General features: G+C 37.2%; 1 protein-coding gene across 1 annotated transcript in view; it reads right to left on the bottom strand.

Annotated features, from left to right (window-relative positions):
- Grik2 (glutamate ionotropic receptor kainate type subunit 2) overlaps positions 1-23,296 on the bottom strand; it is a 650,167-nt gene that overhangs the window by 189,263 nt on the left and 437,608 nt on the right. Inside the window, exon 10 of the mRNA XM_027402939.2 lies at positions 9,234-9,440. Coding sequence (XP_027258740.1) covers positions 9,234-9,440 — 207 coding nt within the window. The remainder of the gene's footprint in view (positions 1-9,233; positions 9,441-23,296) is intronic.

Raw genomic sequence — 23,296 nt, 5'->3', positions numbered from 1 at the left:
AAAAACATTCTATAATTGACTGAAAGTCAATACACAACATACCCAAACTTATGAAAATCAATGAAGTAAGTTTAGAAGGTAAAGTTTATAGCACTAAGTATTTACAACTGGAGAGATTTTATATTAATAACTTAACAGTACACCTGAAAGCTCTAGAACAAAAAGGGGAAATCACAGTCAAATTGATTAGATGTCAAGAATCATCAAACTTGGAGTTGATCAACAAAAAAGACACAAAAACAAACAATACAAAGAAAGAGTGAACAAAGGTGATTTTTTTTAGAGAAAATAAGCTTTACCAACCTATATTTAAATTAGCTAAGAGATGGAGAGAGAATATAGAAATTAAGAAAGTAAGTAATGAAAATGGGAGAATAACAACAGACATCAAAGAAACAAAAGAATCATCAGGATATACTTTGGAAACGTGTACTCCACCAAATGTGTGATCTGGAAGAATTTTATAGATAATTTTCATAGTACATACTTCTTCTAAAAGATAAGGCAAGATCAAATTAGCAATTAAAACAGACCTGTAGCCCCTAGTGAATATATATAATTTTTAAAAGTCACCCAACCAAAATAAATAAATTAATAAATAAATAGAATTCCAAGTTCAGATGCTTTTTAGCACTGAATTCAACCAGACTTTCAAAGAAAAGGTAGAACCAATACTCTTCAATTAATCTACAAAATAGAAGCAGAAGGAACATTCACAGATTCATCTTCTGAAACTGCAGTTACCCTGATGCTACCATTGTTTAAATTAGAATTCAACAAAAACAAAAATTGCAGAAACCCCACAAACTCATGGAAACTGAACAATGCTCAATTGCATCACTCCTCGATAAAGGAAGAAATAAAAAAATCAATGACTCCCTAGAATTCAATGAAATGAAAGCCCAACATACCCAGTCCTATGGGACACTCTGAAATCTGTGCTAATAAGAAAGTTCATACCACTAAGTGACCATATGAAGAAATTGGAGAATAACCACAATAGAGATTTAACAGAACACCTGAAAGCTCCAGAACAAAAAGAAGCAAACTAACCCAGGAAAAGTAGATGGAAGGAAATAATCAAATTGAGAGGTGAGATCAATAAAGTAGAAAGAAAGAAAACAATACAAAGAATCAATGAAACAAGGAGTTTGTTCATTGAAAAAATCAACAAGATAGACAAACCTTGATCCAACCTAACCAAAAGGCAGAGAGAGAACATACAAATTAACAAAATCAGAAATGAAAATGGGGGCATAACAACAGACAGTGGGGAAATTGAGAGAATCATCAGGTCATACTTTGAAAACCTGTACCCCACAAAATTCAAAAATCTAAAGGAAATGGAGAATTTTCTGGGTAGAAATCACTTACCAAAATTAAATCAAGAACAGATAAGCAATTTAAACATACCTAAAATCCCTAATGAAATAGAAGCAGTCATCAAAATTCTTCAAAAAAAAAAAGTCCAGGTTTCAGATGATTTCAGTGCAGAATTCTACCAGAAATTCAAAGAAGAGCTATTACCAATACTCTTCAAACTGTTCCACAAAATAGAAGCAGAAAGATCATTGCCAAACTCTTTTTATGTTGGTACCCAAATCACACAAAACAAAACTAACATAAAGAATGACAGGCCAATCTCCCTCAAGAACATTGATGTAAAAATATCCAATAAAATCCTGGCAAATGAAATCCAAGAACACCTCAGAAAAACCATACACCATGACCAAATAGGCTTCATCCCAGAGATGCAAGGTTGGTTCAACATATGAAAATCCATCAATACAATCTACCATATAAACAAACTGAAAAAAAAAGCCACATGATCATCTCACTAGATGTTGAAAAAGCCTTTCACAAAATACAACACCCCTTTGTGATAAAGGTCTTGGAGTGATCAGGAATAACAGGAATACACCTAAACATAATAAAAGCAATATGCAGCAAACCAACAGCCAAGATCAAACTAAACGGAGAGAAACTAAAATTAGGAACAAGACAAGGTTGTCCACTCTCCCCATATCTCTTCAGCATTGTACTTGAAGTTCTTGTTAGAGCAGTAAAAAAACAAAAGGAGACCAAGAAGATACAAATTGGAAAGAAAGAAGTCAAACTTTCACTATTTGCAGATGATATGATAGTCTAAATAAGTGACCCAGGATTTCTACCTGGGAACTTCAACAACTGATGTATACTTTCAGCAAAGTGGCAAGATACAAGATTAACTCAAAAAAAAAATCAGTTGCCCTACCATATATAGACAATAAAGGGGCTGAGGAAGAAATCAGAGAAACATCATCCTATACAATAGCCACAAACAGCATAATATATCTTGATGTAACTCTAACCAAACAGATACAAGACTTGTATGACAAGAACTTTGTGTCATTAAAGAGAGAAATTAAAGGAGATACCAGAAAATGGAAAGATCTCCCATGCTCTTGGTTAGGTAGGATCAACATAGTAAAAATGGCAGTCTTACCAAAAGCAATCTACAGATTCAATGCAATTCCTATCAAAATCCCAGCACAATTCTTCATAGATCTTGAAAGGACAATTCTCAACTATATATGGAAAAACAAAAGACCAAGGATAGCAAAAACAACACTGTACAATGAAAGAACTTCAGAAGACATCACCATCCCTGACTTCATGCTCTACTTTAGAGTTATACTAATGAAAACAGCTTAGTATTGGTGCAAAAATAGACAGGTAGACCAATTGAATCAAATTAAAGACATTGATATTAACCCACACACCTATGAACACCAGATCTTTGTCAAAGAAGCTAACACTATACAATTTAAAAAAGAAAGCATCTTCAACAAATGGTGCTGTCATAACTGGATGCTGACATATAGAAGACTGCAGATAGATCCATATCTATCACCATGCACAAAACTTAAGTCTAAATGGATCAATGACCTCAACATAAATACAGCCATACTGAAACTCTTAGAAGAGAAAGTGGGAAGTATCCTTGAACAAATTGGTACAAGAGACTGCTTCCTAAACATAACACCAGTAGCACAAACACTGAGATCAACAATTAATAAATGGGACCTCCTGAAATTGAGACGCTTTTATTAGGAAAGGGCACAGTCAACAAGACAAAACAGCAGCCCACAGAATGGGAAAAGTTATTCACCAACCCCATATCTAACAAAGTGCTGATCCCCAAAATTTTACCAATAATTCAAGAAGTTAGTCTCCAAAACACCAAATAAACCAATTGAAAAATGGGGCCCAGAACTAAATAGAGAATTCTCAATAGAGGAGTCTATAATGGCTGATAGACACTTAAGAAAGTCCTCAACATCCTTAGTCATCAGGGAAATGCAAATAAAAACAAGATAAAATAAAAAAAAACAAGGAGATTCCATCTTACTCCTTTTAGAATGGCTAAAATCAAAAACACCTATGACAGTTTATGCTGGAGAGGATGTGGAGAAAGAGGAACACTCCTCCACTGCTGCTTGGAGTGCCAACTCATAAAGTCACTTTGGAAATCAATGGTGATTCCTCAGGAAAATGTGAGTCAATAAGCCACAAGATCCAGCAATTTCACTCTTAGGCATATACCCAAAAGATGGATATTCATACACCAAAGACATCTGTTCAACTATGCTCATAGCAGCATTATTTGTAATAGCCAGATCCTGGAAGCAACATATGTGCCCCTCAACTGAAGAATGGATAGAGAAAATGTGGTACCATTACACAATGGAGTACTACTCAGAGGGGAAAAACAAAAACAAAAACAATGGAATCTTGAAATTTGCAGGTAAATGGATGATGCTAGAAGAAACCATCCTGAGTGAAGTAATCCAGTCACAAAAAGACAAACATGGTATGTACTCACCCATATATGGCTTTTAGACATGGAGCAGGGGACTTCCTGCCTATAATAACACTGCCAGAGATTATGGGAAATGTGGAGGATCCTAAGTTACATGTGATGGTACTCCAGAGAAGGGGAAAGTGACAGGATCTCCTGAGAAGAGCTGGAGCATGAAGGGAGGGAAGAGAGAGGTGGGAGAAAGAAAGTGCGAGATGAAAGGAGAGGTAGACATGGGCGAGCAGGAAGGTTGATTCAGGGGAAGAACAGAGGAGAGCAGGATAAGAGATACCATAACAGAGGGAACCATTAGAGGTTTGAGAAGAAATCTGACACTAGGGAGATTTCCAGAAATCTACAAGGATGACACGACCTGGCAGTTCAATCAATAGTGCAGAGGCTGCCTTTAATGCCTTTCCCAGGTAATGAGTTTGATGACCACCTTATATGCTGTACTAGAGCCTTCCACAGCTAAACACTAAACTCCTGGAACCCAGTTGCAGAAAGGGAGGAGTGATTGTCAAAGGGGTCAAGACCAGGTTGATCAAACCCACAGAAACAGCTGACCTGAACAAAGGGGAGCTATGAACCCCTGATTGATGGCTGAGAGGACAGCAGGGGGCTGATCCAGATCCTCTGAACATGGGTTTCAGTGAGGAAGCCTTGGCAATCTATGGGGCCTTTGGTAGTAGATCATTATTTATCCCCATTGTACGAATGGACTTTGGGAGCCCATTCCAAGTGGAGGGATGCTCTCTCAGCCTGGGACACATGGGGGAGAAGCTAGGCCCTGTCCTTAATAATATGACAGATGTTAGGGATCCCCCATGGAGGGCCTCACCCTCTCTGGGGAACAGAAGGGGTCTGGGTTGGGGGGGGGCTCTGTTTAGGAGAGGATAGGAGGGAGAGGGAACTGGGAGAAAAAATTAAAAACAAAAAATAAATTGCTCAACTTCATTAGCCATCAGCCAATCAAAACAACTCTGAGATAACTAATCTCACTCCTGTCAGAATGGATAAAATCAAAAACACCAATGAAAGTTTATACTGGAGAGGATGTGGAGAAAGGGGAACACTCCCCCACTTCTGGTGTGAATGAAAACTTGTACAGCCACTTTGGAAATCAGTATGGTGGTTTCTCAGGAAAATGGAAATCAGTCTACCTCAAGATCCAGCGATTCAACTTGTAGGTATATACCCAAATGATGCACAGTCATACCACAAGGACATCCTTTCAATTATGTTCATAGCAGCATTATTTGTATTTTTAATAGCCAGAATCTGAAAGCAACCTAGATGCTACTCAACCAAAAAAATGGATGAAGAAAATATGGTACATTTATACAATGGAGCACTACTAAGTGGGAAATAAAATGAATCTTGAAATTTGCAGGCAAATGGATGGATCTAGAATAAAACGTCCTTAGTGAGGTAACCCAGACACAGGAAAAAAATATGGTATGTACTCTCTATTAATTGGATGTTAGATATAGAGCAAAGGAAAACCAGCCTATAATTCACAACCCCAGGTAAATTAGGAAATAAGGAGTAACCTAAGAGGCATATATTGACCCCTCTGAGAAGGGGAAAAAGACAAGACCTCCTGAGTAAATTGGGAGCATGTAGGAGAGGTAGGGAGTTAGGAGAAATAGGAGCATAGAAGAGGAGGGGGTTAGAAGATGAGGGATCAGGATGGTCAAATTTGTGGAAGAAAAGAGAAAGACACCAAGGAAAGAGATACCTTAATAGAGGGAGCCATTTTGGCCTTAATGTTAAATCTGGCACTATGTAATTCTCCACGGAATCACAAGGATGATGCCAACTAAAAATCTAAGCAATAGTGGATAGGCTATTTTAAATGCCCTTTCCCTATAGTAAGATTATTCGATACCCTAAATACCATCATAGAGCCTTCATCCAATAGCTGATGGGAGCAGAAGAGATTCACAGCTAAGTACTGAGAAAAACTCCTGGAATCCAGCTGTAGATAGGGACGAGTGATGAGCAAACAGGACAAGACCATGCTGGAGAAAGCCACAGAAACAGCTGACCTGAGCAAGTGGGATCTCACAGACCCCTGACTGACTGCTGGAGAACCAGCATAGGACCAAACCAAGCCCCGTGAATGTGGATGTCAGTAGAGGGGCTTGGGCAGTCTAAGGGGCCTCTGGCAGTGGAACCAGTATTTGTCCCTAGTGCAAGGACTTTGGGACACCATTCCCTATGGAGGGTTACTGTCTCTCAGCCTATATATATGTGGCAGTTCCTAGACCCTGATTTAAATAATATGACTGACTTTGATGACCCCCCATGGGAAGCCTTAACATCTCTGCATTTGGGATAGGGTGCAGGATGGGGAGTTGGTAAGGGGCACAGCAGGATGGGAGGGAGAGGAAATTAGGACTGGTATGTAAAATAAGATTGTTTTTATTTAAGTAAAAATAAAAAAATATTTTAAATAATATATTTTTAAAATATTTTTTAAAATGTGGGGAAGGGGATCGTTGTCTATCTAAATGGAGACTAAAAGAAATGCATCAGCCAAGAGCTCTGTGTCTACTTCAGCATGGACATTTCCTCCAGATAATCCTGTGTTGTAAAGGGCTATATTATTAGATGTTTAAGAGCATGCTGAATTCCAGGACAGTAAAACTCTCTGAACTTTTGCAAATGACCCCCTCCCCCTCAAAAAGATCAGATCCCTTTGCCTCATAAACAGAGTCAATGCCTAATAATAAGATCTGTAGATAATTAACTAAGGACAGAAAGAGACTTGCATTTAAGGAGACACTTTTATCTTTGTTGTTTCTTTTGAGATTTTTTTTCTCATTTTGTCATTTGGACTGGCCTCAGGCTTGAAACTCTACAGGCTCTGCCTCATAATTACCTCGCATTACCTGCCTCATGCCCACCTTAATGGCACATTTTAAACCTTACATCTAGGGATGCTTTAGGTGAGAAACACTATGGAACTTATTTTATATAGTCAAGGCTTTAATACTAGCAATGTACATATTATGAATATGTGTGTGTGTGTTTCAAGTAAATATTGTGAATTAAAATATCTATTATTAAGTAACTAAAATAATGTATACTAGGCTTTTGCATAAAAAGAATTGTGGAAATGTCACACATGCTTTTCTAGAGAGTTTCAATGCTTGTGAAGCGCATATTTTCAGTTATAAACATCTTGATTTGTCTTTGGAAACCCACTTTCTACATTCAAATTTTATATGGTTTTACTGGGACTGAGATGGTATCATATGCTCCTCCTTGATTGAACTATTTCATAGGCACCCCAACTACTCATAATGGCACATTTTCTTTCACTGAAAATTTGTCAGTGAATTTAGTTTATGAACTAGGCCATATCAATAAACACAATAGGAGGTCTTTTACTAATCTGTCAGGGTAATGTTACTATATTTCTGCCTGAATAATCCAGACCTGCTGGTGGCATATTCAGGGAAACAAACATGCAGACAAAACGGAGACAGCACATCATGATAACATGGACAGAATCACACCAGGCCCATTTGCTATTTCTGACTTTACAAAGAGGAAAACCAATAAATTATCATTCTTGCTTAAGTCACTGATAATGCAACCAATTACAATTTGTAATTGATAGTAATAGTAAATATTAAATGAATAGTAACAGTACGTTCAATATTTTACAATTGGCTCCAACACAAATAAATAATCTTATATTTAATCAGATTCTAAAAGACTATGCAGAATTAAAATATGTATGGATTACTTGTGCTGACCTTATGAAAAATAGCTGATGAAGTCTACAACTCAGGATATAATTTAGTAAATTCTAAACAAATAAGACAAATACAAAAGATTTGAAGAAAAATTAATAATTTATTTGTATAGTTATTCAGTTTTTAATCAAAGCCAAATTCATCCCCCCCCACCTTGAGGAAATGACACTTATGTGATAGCAAATAAACATCAGCAAAGAGCTGTTAATAAACAGTATGCAAGTTAGTGGGCAGTGGTTAATGCAGAAATCCTTAAAAGGAAAACTGTTGATAGTAAGTGATGGGGCATCTGTGTCACCATGGTGAATGGGGGGGGGGGGGCATGAGGCTCTGCTTCTCCCTGGATGTCTATGATGAGTTATTGAATGCTATGGGAAGAGGTTTCATTGTCTAAAATCTTCGACCCTTGCTTGTGAAAACAACTCAGATTAGACTCAGTTGATTGAACAATTAATATAAAAGAAAATGTGGAAAGAGTGGAGAGGCCTGGAAAGAATAATTTTAGCAGGAAATGGAGAATAGGGAAAGAATATGGCTAGAATGAATTATATACATGTATGAAATTTCCAAAGAATAAAAAAAAATAAAGTGAAATTTGATATAAAAATAATGATGAGTAAAATTGTCTACAGTTTCTATTTGCATTGGTAAGAGCTTTAGTGAAATAATAGTTAATAATAGTTAATAATATTTTCTTACATTTTATTTTTTCAGTATTGGTAATGAAACTATAGCTTTCAAATGCAAGGCAAGAAATATTCCACTGAAGTTCTTTCCACACTTACTTTTGCTTTTCATTTTAAAACCAGATTTCACTAAGTTTCCAAAGCTGGTCTTGAATTTGTGGTCTTGCTGCCCCACCCTCTCAAGTGGCTGGGAATATATCCCTGTACTACTAGACTTAGCAACACATTAATTTTTAAAAGAGAATTAGTTTCATTATTTTGTATAATTCTTACCTTAATAATAGTAAGCCTATTACATAATATTAGTTGTATAATGTTTATTACTGTAGAAATTCTCAAGTGAATCAAATGTCACAATGCACAAAATGAAATACAATGCTATATAATGTTCTAGCTTATAAAAATGTATTTCAAATAAATTAATTCATTGAAAACTGCCACCTAGGAATTCTGAAACAGTACTTTTCTGGCTTATAAAGAACACCTACTTTTGTTAATGAAAACAAGTCAATTGCTGAATATTTAAGATTTAAGTCATATGAAAAATCTCTATTGTTTTGATTAAATTGTTTCTGTTCTTGATTTTATACATTATTTCATGTTACATTTCTTTTAATATAGATACTATAATTTTATCTCAAAGTATCCTATGCTAGAAAAAGAAATTTGGAGTTTGCATACTTATTTACTGATGACTAAGAAGTTAACACTGTGAAAATTCACTGCTTGGAAATTGCACCACAATGGAAAAATTAAGACCAGCTATCTGCAAATATCAAACATCAAGGTAATTTAGAGCAGACATCTTTCTTAGAGGGATATAGTATATTCTTGAATTTGTTTGGTTTTAGTGACAAAAACATCTGCTTTGAATAAGATGATGCAAAACATAGAGCAAGCACCTGAAGGAGACAGGAAATAGGAAAAGATACTCACATGATCAATTAGTTCACGAACCATTCCATTCCACTGTCCATTCACATCGTCCTGAGCTCCATATTTTCCATCCTCCACAAGCCTGATTTCATATGTGAAGCCAAGGATTGTGGATAACTCTCGCAGGAGATCAATACAATAGCCCTCAAATCGATCATTTCCATAGAGAGGTTTGTCAGACTTCTTAAACAGGACATAGGGTTCTTCCTGGAACATTAAACATGAAACAGAGACACATCAGTCAACTAGTCAACCAGTAAACAACATCAGAGAAATTGTATTTCTTAGAAAATAGAAAATTTTCATTTTTTAGAACAACAATAAATTTAATTTTCTTCTTATTCTTTTAAACATAGTTTGAAATATTAAAAAAGAGAGATTGATATCACTTAAGAGATATTTTTGTATCACAAAAACTAACTCTAAAAACCTCACCATGTATAATCATAAATACACAATTTTGTGATATTTGCATATATGCATATATATATATATATATATATATCAGGATAAGGATAGACAAATGCAAATTGTACTACTTATACAAATCCTGATATCCTATTTCAATCAGATCTGTGAATGAAAAATAATCTGAATTCTTTATTAATTTGTACAACTTGGGAGAATACTAATAACTCATAATACTACATTTGTCATATAATCATGAAATTACAAGTGCTACAGTGAATCTTAGAAGAAAAAGTAGTGGCTCTCTTAAAATGCTGAGACAGTCTGATGCTTTACATTGTGACACTCTGTGTCACATTCCTAATGTGAGCCATCACCACTTCTACACGAAAGAGAAATCATTGAGCCAAGGAATTGATCTTGTAACAGATATTAAAAGCATAAATACACAGAACACCGAATTTCAGATTAAGGTTAGTTTTATATAAAGCAACAAAAAAAATGGGTCAATAGCATAGAAAAAAACCTGAAAAATACTTGGTAAGACAGCAGAACACAAAACAAAATTGACTTAGGTCTTTTGAGGCCTTGAATAAGGAGGTACAATATAAGATACATCCTAAAATAGGAAAAGGAGGCAATTTATTTAAACATTTGAAAGTAGATTTCAGGCATGAAGATTAATACGACATAGGAACAAAATGAAAAGAACACAACTTGTTGAAGTGACATCCAATTCAGGGAGGGAGAAGTACTGAACAGATTGAAAATGAGAAACTTAAGGAGTCAAGCACAATACCTGTGACTCTCTAACATGGCAATCAAACTGTGCATGTGTGTCTGTGTGTGTGTGTGTGTGTGTGTGTGTCTCTGTGTGTGTGTGTGTGTGTGTGTGTGTGTGTGTGTGTGTGTGTGTGTGTGTGTGTGTGTGTGTGTGTGTGTGTGTGTGTGTGTGTGTGTGTGTCTGTGTGTGTGTGTGTGTGTGTGTGTGTGTGTGTGTGTGTGTAGGACCCCGTCACATTGAATGTGCTCATTCTTGGTAAGTACAAATAGAATTCAGACCCTAGTATATTTTGAGGAGCAGATAGAATATGTTATTAGCACAGGCCACACTACTGCTCTCTCCTAAATCATACCAAACATTAATGATTTTAATATGCCCAAGGTGTTGCCTTTACCTGAATTTTATTTAAATGGAAAAGTACAGTATATAATCTCTTCAGATTAGCTTTACATAATTTGGTAGTGTGCCATTCATATTTTTCCATGTCCTATTTAGGCTTATTAGCCCATTTCTCCTTAGGGCTCAATAATATTGTATTGTGCATATGTGCCTAAACTATTTGCCCATTTAATTGGTAAAGAAACTAAAGTTCTGGGAAAGACCTACAAAACTGCCATATGCACCAAGTCTGGTGTCAACACCTGACTTTGCAATTTATTTTGATATATACCAAAGAAGATGGTTGCTGTGTCTTTGGTAAGTGAATGCCATGTTTCACAACAGTCGGTATTTCAAAGTAGTGTGAACATTCTTAAGTCTAGTTGCTGTGTTCCTTACCAATACTTATGATGGTCAATGTTGTGTACTTTTGGAAATTATTAATGACTTTCGGTGACATCTCACTACTATTTCAATATGAAATTCCCTGGTGACCTATGATGCTGAATGTTTTTAAAATCTTCAATAGTGTTCTATCAGGACAGATTTACAGTTACCAGTCAATTGTCTGGTAAGGTTAAACACATTTCTCAAGTCTCAAAGGTAAAATCTGTGAACAGCTGATAATAGTCAAAGAATGTAAATCTGTTCTTTTTAATTTTGTGAAATGTGTTTTCCCAATATTTTTATGTTGCTTTAAGCAACACAAGATTATTTGAAAGATAATACACCATGAATGGTCTATTTTATGTGACATTAGTACAAACAGATAGGAATCAGATATTATCCTGTAAGTATGCCCAGAATTAGATATATTTGTGGTTACTCTAAGCTGCTGTAATATGGGTAAGTTTATATGTATAGTATGATCATATTCACAATTTATTCTTTATGGACAAATAGATCACTACGTGTATGACAGATATGTATATATCATTCTATCAATGGACATTTCCCTTCATTCCCTGGCCTTCCAGTCTCATATATTAGAAAACACAATTCTGAAGAGTATATTCTATTGTGGTGACCTTCATGCTTTACAATGAAAATCAGCCATAGGCTGATAGGATCTTTCTACTGTGCATTCCTGTTCTGGAAATACTTAATTGTCTTTTCCTGACCCCCAACTACCTTTAATTATTTTAAACATTTTATATTGGGAAGTAGTGCATATATGTAAGTCTATACGTGCAAATATTAATAAACACTACATATTGAAAATTCATATGTCAAGAGAGTCAACTCTGTAACAAAATAACCAGAACTGACAGGCAGATAAGATGTTTGCAGTAAAATAGTTACTGCATTGGACTGAAACAATCAAGGCTCTATTAAATAACAGAAGGCATGGTACCTAAACCAGAAGAAAATAAGTATTAAAACCTTGTGAGATATATAAGTGCCTCTACTGGTTTACAGTGTGGTACTAACAAATCCATAGTTCTTGAATCCATATAAAACATTATTTAGGTGAGAAAATCACATTCCCTTGAAGAGGAAAGAATAGTCTGAGAATTCTGGGTAATTAGAATTATAGTCAAAAGAATCATGCAAGTACAGTAGATTAATTCTACAGACTTCATACTCTGGTTTTAATTATTATATATTTTGCAAATAAGTAGATGATATTCACTCATTTTTATTCTAAATGCACAGCATATACACCTTGTTAAGTTCCATTAACTAAGCAATAATTCTAGTGATGTTTTTCCAAGCACTTACTATTGTGCTTGGCCCTGCTCTAAGTCCTTTAATTATTTACTTCTTATAATGACTACACGAGATCAGTGATCATATCATTTCCATTTTACAGAAAGCAAAATGAAATGGAAGATGCTAAGAATTTTTTTAATCTTTGTTATAGAATAGCAGCCACTATATATGCAGTTATAGTTACTCCTGAATCTTCAGTATAAGCCTCCCTATTAACTTATCTTTAATAATCATCTCCAAACTTCACATGAATGCATAATTATCCATAACTCATTATATGACTCAATACATGTTGTATTGCTTTATAATTTTTTAATCAGCTGGGATTAGACATTGAGCTATACTACATGCAAAATGGTATTATTTATTGAACAGTATAATCAAGACATCATTACAGAGGAGAGTAAGGAATGAATACATAACACAGAAAATTAATTTCTACATGATAAATTAGCACCTTTTCCTGATCAATAGCATATTATTTTAAATAATTAAGATACATAAAAGTATTAAAAATTCTTTAAAATACTTTGGAGTATTTTAAGAAGTTGTGAAACAGCATAAGTTATATCAGATTGAGGTGTATCATTACATGACATTTCTATATTTTACACTACTAAGGTTGTTAAAATTGGGAAAATTTTACATTTTTGGTCTAAAATAGTAATGGTATGTTTTTAAAGAAAATGAGTATTTTAGTTATACTAGAAAATATTATGATAGCTAATGATGCACATGATGTGTTTGCAGTATATAAAAATATGTATAAGAAATTAAAATACAAAATAACTTCAGAAGATTTTAGTCACTTAATCTCATTCATTTAATTGCACAAGTGGCCACTCAATATATTAATTTAATTTTATCTATCTACAAGACAATAAGTAAACTCATGTCACAGGGAAATAACTATTTATCCCTAGGTGATTAAAAAATTCAAATACCTTTGTACATCACTAGAGAAAAAATTAGGCTACGTGTAAAGTATTTATGGCTGTCCACAATGTCAAATGTTACTGTTCTCATATTTAATTCTGATAAGTAAGACACCGTTTTCCAGGTGAGATTTCTATCTCCAGCTACTCTGTGAAGACAATAGTTTTACATCAACTTGTGACTCTCCTTTACACTGTCTTTCTCTGTTTCACATGATGTATAGATAAATAATAACCTCTTGTAAAAGAAAGAAAAATGGTACCAGAAGCAATTACTGTATCACAATCCAAGTACGGTGAATAATATGGTAAAGTCTCCTGGGCAAGTTTACCAATTTCTCATATGCTCTCAAATCGGCACATCAGCATTTGCTGGAAGTACAAGCATTTCATTCTGCTGGTGTTGGGTATAAGGATTTTTCAGCATTTCCACTGTCAAGCCCAATTTTAACGAGCCCACCAATAGCTCTTAATTTTATCTACGTTAAACTGGGAGTTGGCACCGATTAGCAGTAAAATGACTTTCTGAAGAAGTGAAATATGTTTAAGGCCAAATGCAACAAAAATGTTTTATTTAAATAAAAATATAATTTCTAATAACTTAAAAATCTATGACTTGTATGTTCCTTAGCTTTGATCTGGGATTCAGATTATTTCCCAATTATTGCCCCTTTGAAATTGTTGTCATAACATGCTATTAAAAACTAGGGGAAATGAAAAATGAAAATTAATTTTGGTATGATATTTGTATAATACTTTGCAACACTAAACTAAATAACATCTAATTTAAGATGCATTGGATGAATAGGCATTTTGTGTATTCCTCTTTAGGAAAGAAAACAATGCAAAAAAGTATGTCCTTATAAAGTGAGTGGTTTTAATTTCATTTTTATAATATCAGAATTACTTACATACCCACAGTGTTTCATTAATCATCAAAATTTGAGTGTTTCTATGAAATACATTTCTTGAGAGACAGCATTGTGTGCATATTTAAAGGATTCTGATGAACCCCAACAGAGGTAATTTTCTGATCTATATATCATGTACTTTGGAAAATAAGAAGTAATATTAATGTAACCTAGTATAGGTCTGAATTTATCTTATAACCAAAAGACTTAGTCTGAGTTAGTGGCAACCAACTGAAAAGCTATTTGCATTTAACTATCAAAACTTTCTAAATGATTCATCGATGGTATGTGACATTTCAGTAAAACTAAGGAGAAAACTCTAAAACAACATTGCATCTCCATGGAGCAAAGTAAAAAAAAAAAATCTACTAACAATAATGAAAATGTTATATGTGTTAAAATATAGGCTAACACTATGAACTTTTCTCAATATCACTTACATCCTTTCCACTTCTGAACTCTATATCTCCCATCTTTACATTACATCACTTTTGTCACACAGAAAATACTGTCAGAAATAATAGGAGAGTATAAAAACTAAAGAAGTTAAAAAAGGGGGGGTCTGGAGAGATGGCTCAGAGGTTAAGAGCATTGACTGCTTTTCCAGAGGTCTGAGTTCAATTCCCAGCAACCACATCGTGGCTCACAACCATCCGTTATGAGATCTGGTGCCCTCTTCTGTTGTCCAGATATACATGGAAGCAGAATGTTGTATACATAATAAATAAAATCTTTTAAAAAAAAGAAGTTATGAAGTATGAAGGACAGAAAGCAGCAGTAGATGAATGGGAAGCACAGAGAGCTGAGAGGGGCCAATGGTGCTGCTGTGTCAGCTCTGGTATAAGATGGGTAAGCTGAAAAAAATGAAGAAGTTAAACTTCACAAAGAACAAAAAAACTGAACAGAATCCAGACATTTCCCCCATGGGTCCTAAAAATAATGCCAAGTGTAGGATTACATTTCTGTGAGGAAGGTTAGGCTGCTGAGAAGATTTCTTCTAATGTTCATTTCCCCAGTTTTTCTCTGTCCACCCACACCCAAGCACTGAGATTAATTAAGTATTTAAGAAGCTAGCCACAAAAAAATGAAATTAAAAAGTTGGGTACAGAACTAAATAGAGAATTCTTAAACCCTTCAGAAAGTGCTCAAAATCCTTAGCTATCAGGGAAATGCAACTCAAAACAATTCTAATACACCATCTTACACCAGCCAGAAGGGCTAAAATCAAAAATACCAATGACAGTCTATGCTGGAGAGGATGTGGAGAAAGGGGATGACTCCTCCATTGCTGATGGCAGTGCAAACTGGTACAGCCACTTTGGAAATCAGTATGGCAGTTTCTCAGGAAAATGGGAATAAGTCTACATCAAGACGCAGCAATTCCTCTCTTGGGCATATATCCAAAGAATGCACAATGGTACTATGTTCATAGCAGTTTTGTTTGTAATAGCCAGAACCTGGAAGCAATCTAGATGCCCCTCAACTGAAGAATGGATAGAGAAAATATTGTACATTTACACAATGGAGTACTGTACTAATCAGCAGAAAAAAGCAATGGAATCTTGAAATTCACAGGCAAATGGATGGAACTAGAAGAACATGGTATGTACTCACTCATATATAAATTTTAGACATAGAACAAAGGATTACCAACCAAAAACCAACATCACCAAAAGAACTAGGAAACAAGAAGGACCCCAAGAGAAGAATGCATGGTCCCCCAGAGAAGGGGAAGGGGACAGGATCTCCTGAACTAATGGAGAGTATGGGGATTGGGGAGAGGGAGTTTGGAGAAAGGGGGATCAGAGGAGGGGAGAGGAAGAAACTGTGGAACAGGAAGGTTGAGTCAGGGGGAAGAATAGAGGGGAGCAGGATAACAGATACCATAATAGAGGGAGCCACTATATGTTTGAAGAGAGATCTGGCACTAGGGAGATTTCCAGAGATCTACAAGGATGATACCAATTGGCAATCTAAGTAATAGTGTAGAGGCAACCCTAAAGGCCCTTCCCATATAATGAGACTGATGACTACCTTATATGCCATCATAGAGCCTTCATCCAGTGGCTGATGGTAGCAGAGGCAGACACCCACAGATAAACACTGAGCTGAACTCTGGAATCCAGTTGCAGAGAGGAAGGAGTGATGAGCAAAGAGATCAAGACTGGGCTGGTGAAACCCACAGAAACAGCTGACCTGAACAAGGGGGAGTGCATGGACCCCAGACAGCAGGGGACTGATCCAGACCCCTGAAAATGGATGTCAGTGAGGAGGCCTCAGCACGCTATGAGACCTCTGGTAGTAGATCAGTATTTATCCCTGGAGTAAGAAAGGATTTGGGGAGCCCATCCCATGTGGAGGGATGTTATCTCAGCCTGGACATATGGAAAAGGGCCTAGGCCCTGTGCAGAATGATATGACAGATTTTGGGGATCCTCCATGGAGGACCTCACCCTCCCTGGGGAGCAGAGGGTCGATGGGTGGGAGTCGGGGAGGAGGAGAGGGAGAGGGATCAGGGATTGACATGTGAATCAGGCTTGTTCTAATTTGAACTAATAAAAAAATAATTTCCTAGAAAAAAATCACCATTAAAAAAACAACTCTCTTCTACTTTGCAATATAAGTAAAAAAAAAGTTATTCATTTTTCCTGACATGCTTTTAAGCCCTGATTCATTTTTTAGTTGTAATAGCATACAGAATAATGGACTTCATTATGGCATGTTCATGCAGCTTGTCTTTATGGACTCTGCCCTCACCTCCTTCCCTACAGTACTCCATTTCCATTTTCATTCCACACGTTTTTGTCTGTTTCCTTTGTTCAATTTCTTTAAGATATATCTTTCTGCCCATGTTCCTTTTGCCAAGTTTCATGGTTTGCACCCATCCACACAAACACACACACCGTGTGTGTGTGTGTGTGTGTGTGTGTGTGTGTGTATGTATGTATATATCTTTATTCATATATATGTAGATTCATTTCATCAGTTTTGTTCCTCTAGATAACCCTGACTGATAAAATGAGTAAAACCTAAATATTTGGGTGTTTGCAAGTTATATAGTCATGAATACTTAATTTTGTCCACTATGAAGCAATAAGTAACCTAGCAAAAATTGACAAAAACAAAATTTTAATGATTGTGGAATCTAATAAATGCTTACAAACAAGATTAGGGACTGAGCTTAGTGCTGAATTGCTTGGTTAGCTTATATTATCTCTGGGTCATATATCCTTCAGGGCAAAAACCAAGCAACCCAAGCAAATTAAAGAACAAAAGAAAGCAAGCCATACCAAAGAAAGCAAAACCTCTCCTACCATGGAAGAGGGTACTACTGTGAACGCAAAACAGCAGAATTTGGGTAAGTCATGGAAAGGTATGTACCTAGACTATTGTTTGAAAAGCACTGTGAGTACACTCAAAACAAAAAGATGTTCTCTTTAAACTGACCAAGTGGTTACACTTCAATCTAACACTTATGAAACCAACTGTAAAGCATCTATCAGGTCTTCTGTACTTAGTTTTGGAAAAACTTCAAAAGTAAGTAAATGCAAATAATAAACCATATTGTGTACTGAGTATAATAAGAGCTATTTACCTATACAGTATTTATATTGGGAATAGGCTTTAGTGATAATAATCTAAAAAATCTTTTGTTATGCTATATTAACAATGTAAACCAGATTATTTAGTACTAGTAAGTGTGAGCCGGGCGTTGTTGGAACATGCCTTTAATCCCAGCCCTCGGGAGGCTGAAGCAGGCAGAGGCAGATCTCTGTGAGTTCGAGGCCTACCTGGTCTGCAAAGCAAGTTCAGGACATGCTCAAAACAAGACAGAGAAACCCTGCCTCAAAAACAAACAAACAAACAAAACAACAACAACAAAAAATACTAGTGTGTGAGACTGTAGGTTTCCTGACACTTAGGAAAATTAAATTTCATTAATTTAATTACAGGAAAACACTGTTTATATTCTCATGCCCTTTGCAGTTAGTTATACAGTATTTCCAGAAGGGTACTTCACTACAATTTGCTCTCAATACTAACCACCCTCATCCCCGGATTCCAGCTCAACTGTGATTGGCAGATGTGCCTGAAGGATCTCAGACTGCTGCCCTGAGGACACCCAGGACCCAAGAGGTACAGACGGGGGCCAAGGACACTTGGACCCGACTCAGTTAGTGGTGATTGTAGCTGCCGGGTTCTGTCGCCCGTCTTCCCAGCGCCATTGCCTTATAAGCAGCGCAGGCGGATTGGGTAGGTGTCTGTTCTTTCTGTTCTTTCTTGTCTATACTGTGTTATCATCCTTGGTTTTCAATTCAGGATCCACCACTCCACCCCCTTTCTATTCCCACCTGCAGGTCTGTGAGGCATGCCAAGTGGGGCTGTTTCTGCCCCAGCTGCTGTCCTGCCATGGTTCCTGGCTTGAGGTAGGGGTTTCCTTGCTCTGAGGGAACAGGGCTGCAAGGCCACCATCTGCCTAGCTGCCTGGCCTTCTCTGTGCTCCACACACATGGTATGCTGGGAAACCGTGTTTTGCCTAGACAAAACAAGGTCAGTCTTTTCCATGTCCCTCTTCCACAGAGAGATAGAGAAAAAAAAAAAAAACTCTCTCAACCTATAGGCCTGGCGAAGATTGCGGTTCTTTGAGAAATCTGCCTCCAGCAGTAATGGAGAAACTTGGGTATGGCTAACTGTATATGGACTGGCTTCTAACTGGCTTCTGTCACTTTTTAGTAGATTTGGATATAATATACCCTTCTCAGATCTCTAAAGTATTAATGGTTGTCAGCTTGACAGCATCAGACAGTCAGATCCACTATAGACTATAGTCAGCATGTTAGCTGATAAAATAGTGACTATCTACTGTTCAGGCACAAGCTCAAGGTTTTTAAGCTTATTTTGGTTGTCATCTAAGTACAAACTTAAAGGGCTTTTCATCAGGCCAATGGCACCTCTGTCCAATCCATACCTGGCTCTCTGGACAGAAGAAAAATGTACATGCTTATAGCGCAAATCTGTAGTTTTTGCTAGGACCCAAAGTTATAAATATGTTCCTGCTGTTTGAACAGATATCCAGGTATCTGCTTTTTCTGCACTGTGGGCTTCAGTGAATAAGTTAAACCTCTGTTCCTAGTTTAAACATGTCTTAAACAGGTTTCTGCTTCTGACAGACATCTGAGTATCAGTTGCTGACTACAGACTGTTCTAAGTAGACTGTGAGCCCTGGACTTGCTGTGGATGTGAATCAGTCCAGCTGATGTGGACACCCCCTATCTCTGCAACAGAGTCTGCTAACCAGAAGCTCCTGATGGATTCCCCATTGCCTAAATTCCTTTTTTTTTGCTTTTGACTAGCATTTCAACCTTCTGGGGTCCCTAACTTTGTCCCAAAGTCAGCAGGAAGTAGCTCGGGAAAGAATTCGCCGCAATTTTCCCTGGTTAAAATGCTAAGACAGGAGGGACTCCCTTGCATGAAGATGCCAATATCTCTCACTCCCTGATGGGGGTGCTAGAGAGACAGCAATTCCATGATTGGAATTTCCAAAAAAGAAAACAGGGGGAATGAAGGGACCAGCCCCCCATTTCGGCAGCCATGACAGTAACACGTGCTCGCTATGACCTTGTCTTAGTCACTAGAAGTTAGGTGCCTACCTCGTGACAAGGAACCAATCAGAAGTTAGCGGGTGGCGCTATGCTTTACGACCCTGGGTGTACTTTACAGACAAGCGCCCAGCAATGACACACAGAGCATAGCAACCACCCTGGGAAGGCCTATGGACCAGTTGACCAATCAACACAGGGCAAGCCCACCAAGCCTGGAGGCACACCAATCGTGAGCCTGTGGGTACCCCTAGACACTTCCCTTACGCTGCTCTACAAGATCTCTCTGCAGCCAGTTCAAACTGTCTTTTGTAGCCAACCGCCATGGTGGGTGGACAAAAGGCCCGAGCTAACATGGAGTTAGGTTGTTAAATTACAATAAAGCCTCATGCAGTTTGCAGCAAGCTCTAAAATCTGCCTGGTGATTGGGGTGACCTCAGTTGTGGACTGGGACCCCGGATACCTGAGTTTTGCGGGGGTCTAACACACTGTGATAGGAAAATGTTGTTCTCATAATTCTGTCTAAAATCCCCCCATGATTTCTTATTCTTTCATTTTTCTCTTATTTTTTCTCAGAACTGAAAGTTTACTATGAGTAACAAAATGAAATTCCTCAAAGGGACAGAATTGTGTCTATTTTGTTGCTAAATTACAATAAAAATAGCATATTTAGTTATCATATCTCAAATATAACCCTTCTAATATTTTTATTTTCAAATTATCATCTAATATATTTTTGTCTTTACTTTCCTTTTTCTTTGGTTATTTTCCATTATTGCATCATTTTCATATTTCTCTAATAAAACATTCATTCATCAAACATTATTTAATAGATACCACAAATATAACAGTAATTCATCTCACAGTGTTATGGAGATAAAAAGGCAGACACAGTATCTTTGCCAAAGTAGCAGGAAAGCCTGCAAAAAGGATCTCTCTCTCTCTCTCTCTCTCTCTCTCTCTCTCTCTCTCTGTGTGTGTGTGTGTGTGTGTGTGTGTGTGTACAACAATGTCACAAGGAAATGGCCTATAAATCTTGTTCTAGACCTAATCATATATAAAAAATTTTATCTGAAATTTTCATAGCTGAAATCATAAGTGGAGGCCTTTGATGTACCCCCAGAGACTCTGATCTAAGGAATTAGAGTTTTAATAGTTGGTTTTTCACCTTTACTTATAATATAATCTAGCTGAGTTACTGGGGAGCTGCTAATACTTAGCATGAAGAGGCAAATGGAAGAACAAGGATCCCACACCAAAATCACTATAGTTTGGCCTCATACTCTGTTGTCCTCCTTGTGAAATTCTTAATTTCTTTCAAGTTTAGGGTTTTTTCATCTTTATTTTACAGTGTGAATGGAAAAACAGTAGTTACTTCAATGTTGTCAAACCGTAAAATTTCTGAGTTTTATACCTGTAGCTGACAAGAGGGAAATATGAAGCAAAAATGTACAGAAGGTTACAACTGCTTTTCTTTATGCTTATTCTTCTCACTATTTAGAATATAGGTTTTAAATTTGGATTTTAGATAGAGCAAATGAAGGATGTAGGGAACATTGCCAAACATTTGGAAGAGAATGTGATCATTGAGTCCCTAGAGCTTGATTTTTGGTTGCTGTTGGGAGCCAGGAAAATTCCATTAGAGGATTTCTGGGGGGGTGGAGGGGGTCCAAAACTCTGGTTCCAGTAACCAGGAGCTCTGGTCTCCAATTGTTTTGCAGATGCTAGTTAATCTGCTATTGAATGGCATAGCCTAGGTGGAGAATGCATCCTAGTTTGCATCTCTACAGAACTAAGCATTTGAATAGGCCTGCTCCAGGGTGAAGGGCTAGGTGTATGTGACAAGTAAGGACAGATAAGAAGTAGGTATCAGTCTACCAGATGGGAGTTGGTTGAGAGAGATCTGCTGATAGGGTCTAGCAAGATGAAAGAGAAGTGGTCTCAGGGTCACGGAAGCAAGGTTAGGAAACAGCCAGTAAGATGATGAATAAATAAGAGACTCCAGTTTTTCATCATGGAACTGAGAGCTCTCTAAAGATGACAAGATACCTATGTCTGGTCTTTATCGCTATTGGGTTACTAGGAATTTCCAAGTCCACATTCCCCCACTCAGGCTGAACCTAATGGTTTCAGTGGTTTGGGGCTGAGACATGCTGGGCCACATCAGGTTGTGTTTTTAAACACAGGCTGACCTGAAATGTGTTGTTCTCAGCTTAGCCTCCAAAAGACAGGGATAAAATGGTATAACTAGCTTCCTTTTTAAAAATTAATTAATATTTTAAATGTGTTTTGCCCAGTTCAACAAATTTGAGTTTGAATGCTTTCTGCTTTTAGAAAGGAGGCTGTAACATCACCTTTCTACCAGCTTTACATGGGCAAAAAGTGATATATAGTAATAGGAAAAATATCAGACAAAAACCAAATGACAATTGCCCTCATTCTTCCAGGAACTTATGTCAGTTATGAAAAGCCTGCTGTTTCCTGATCTGACAGGGAAAGACAGCAGCATGAGGATTACTAGGCATTCAGTCACCAAGAGCTCTTTTCTATACACTACATGAAGTACCTCTCAGCCACTGTCCTTGGTGATCATTCAAACTAGTGTGATATTTTACTAATTTTTGAGAACTTCATATGTGAGTACTGTATTTATATCATTTCTACTAACAGTCTTTTCCTTCCAAATTCCCCCATGCCTCCAAACCACCTCCAAACTTCATGGACTCTTCTTCTATAATTATTATGGTTACACACACACACACACACACACACACACACACACACACACACACACACACACACGTATACACAAATACATCCTGCTGAGTTCATTTAATGTTGCCCTCATGTATATGTGTTTAGGAGTGTCTACTTGTAAGACCCTCAGAAAGCTGAGGCTTCCAGAATCTTAGTCCAGGACGGCGGCCACCCCAAACACAGAATGGAGGCGAAAGCTTGATGCAAACTGCATGAGGCTTTATTGTAGATTAACGAGCTAACCCCATGTTAGCTCGGGTCTTTCACCCACCCGCCATGGCGGATGGCTAGAAAAGACGGTTTGAAGCCGCTGCGCACAGATCTTTATAGGGCAGCGTAAGGGGAGTGTCTAGGGGTACGCACAGGCTTACGCACAGGCTCACGATTGGTGTGCTTCCAGGCTTGGAGGGCTTGCCCTGTGTTGATTGGTCAACTGGTTGTTATGGCCCATAGGCCCTCCCAGGGTGGTTGCTATGCTCTCTACGTCATTGTCGTGCGCTTGTCCGTAAAGCACACCCAGGGTCGTAAAGCATAGCGCCACCAGCTAACTTCTGATTGGTTCCTTGTCACGAGACAG

This window comes from Cricetulus griseus, chromosome 2 (assembly GCF_003668045.3).
Source record: "Cricetulus griseus strain 17A/GY chromosome 2, alternate assembly CriGri-PICRH-1.0, whole genome shotgun sequence".
In the NCBI taxonomy this organism is placed as follows: domain Eukaryota; kingdom Metazoa; phylum Chordata; class Mammalia; order Rodentia; family Cricetidae; genus Cricetulus; species Cricetulus griseus.
This window is presented reverse-complemented; position numbering and strand designations above follow the sequence as displayed.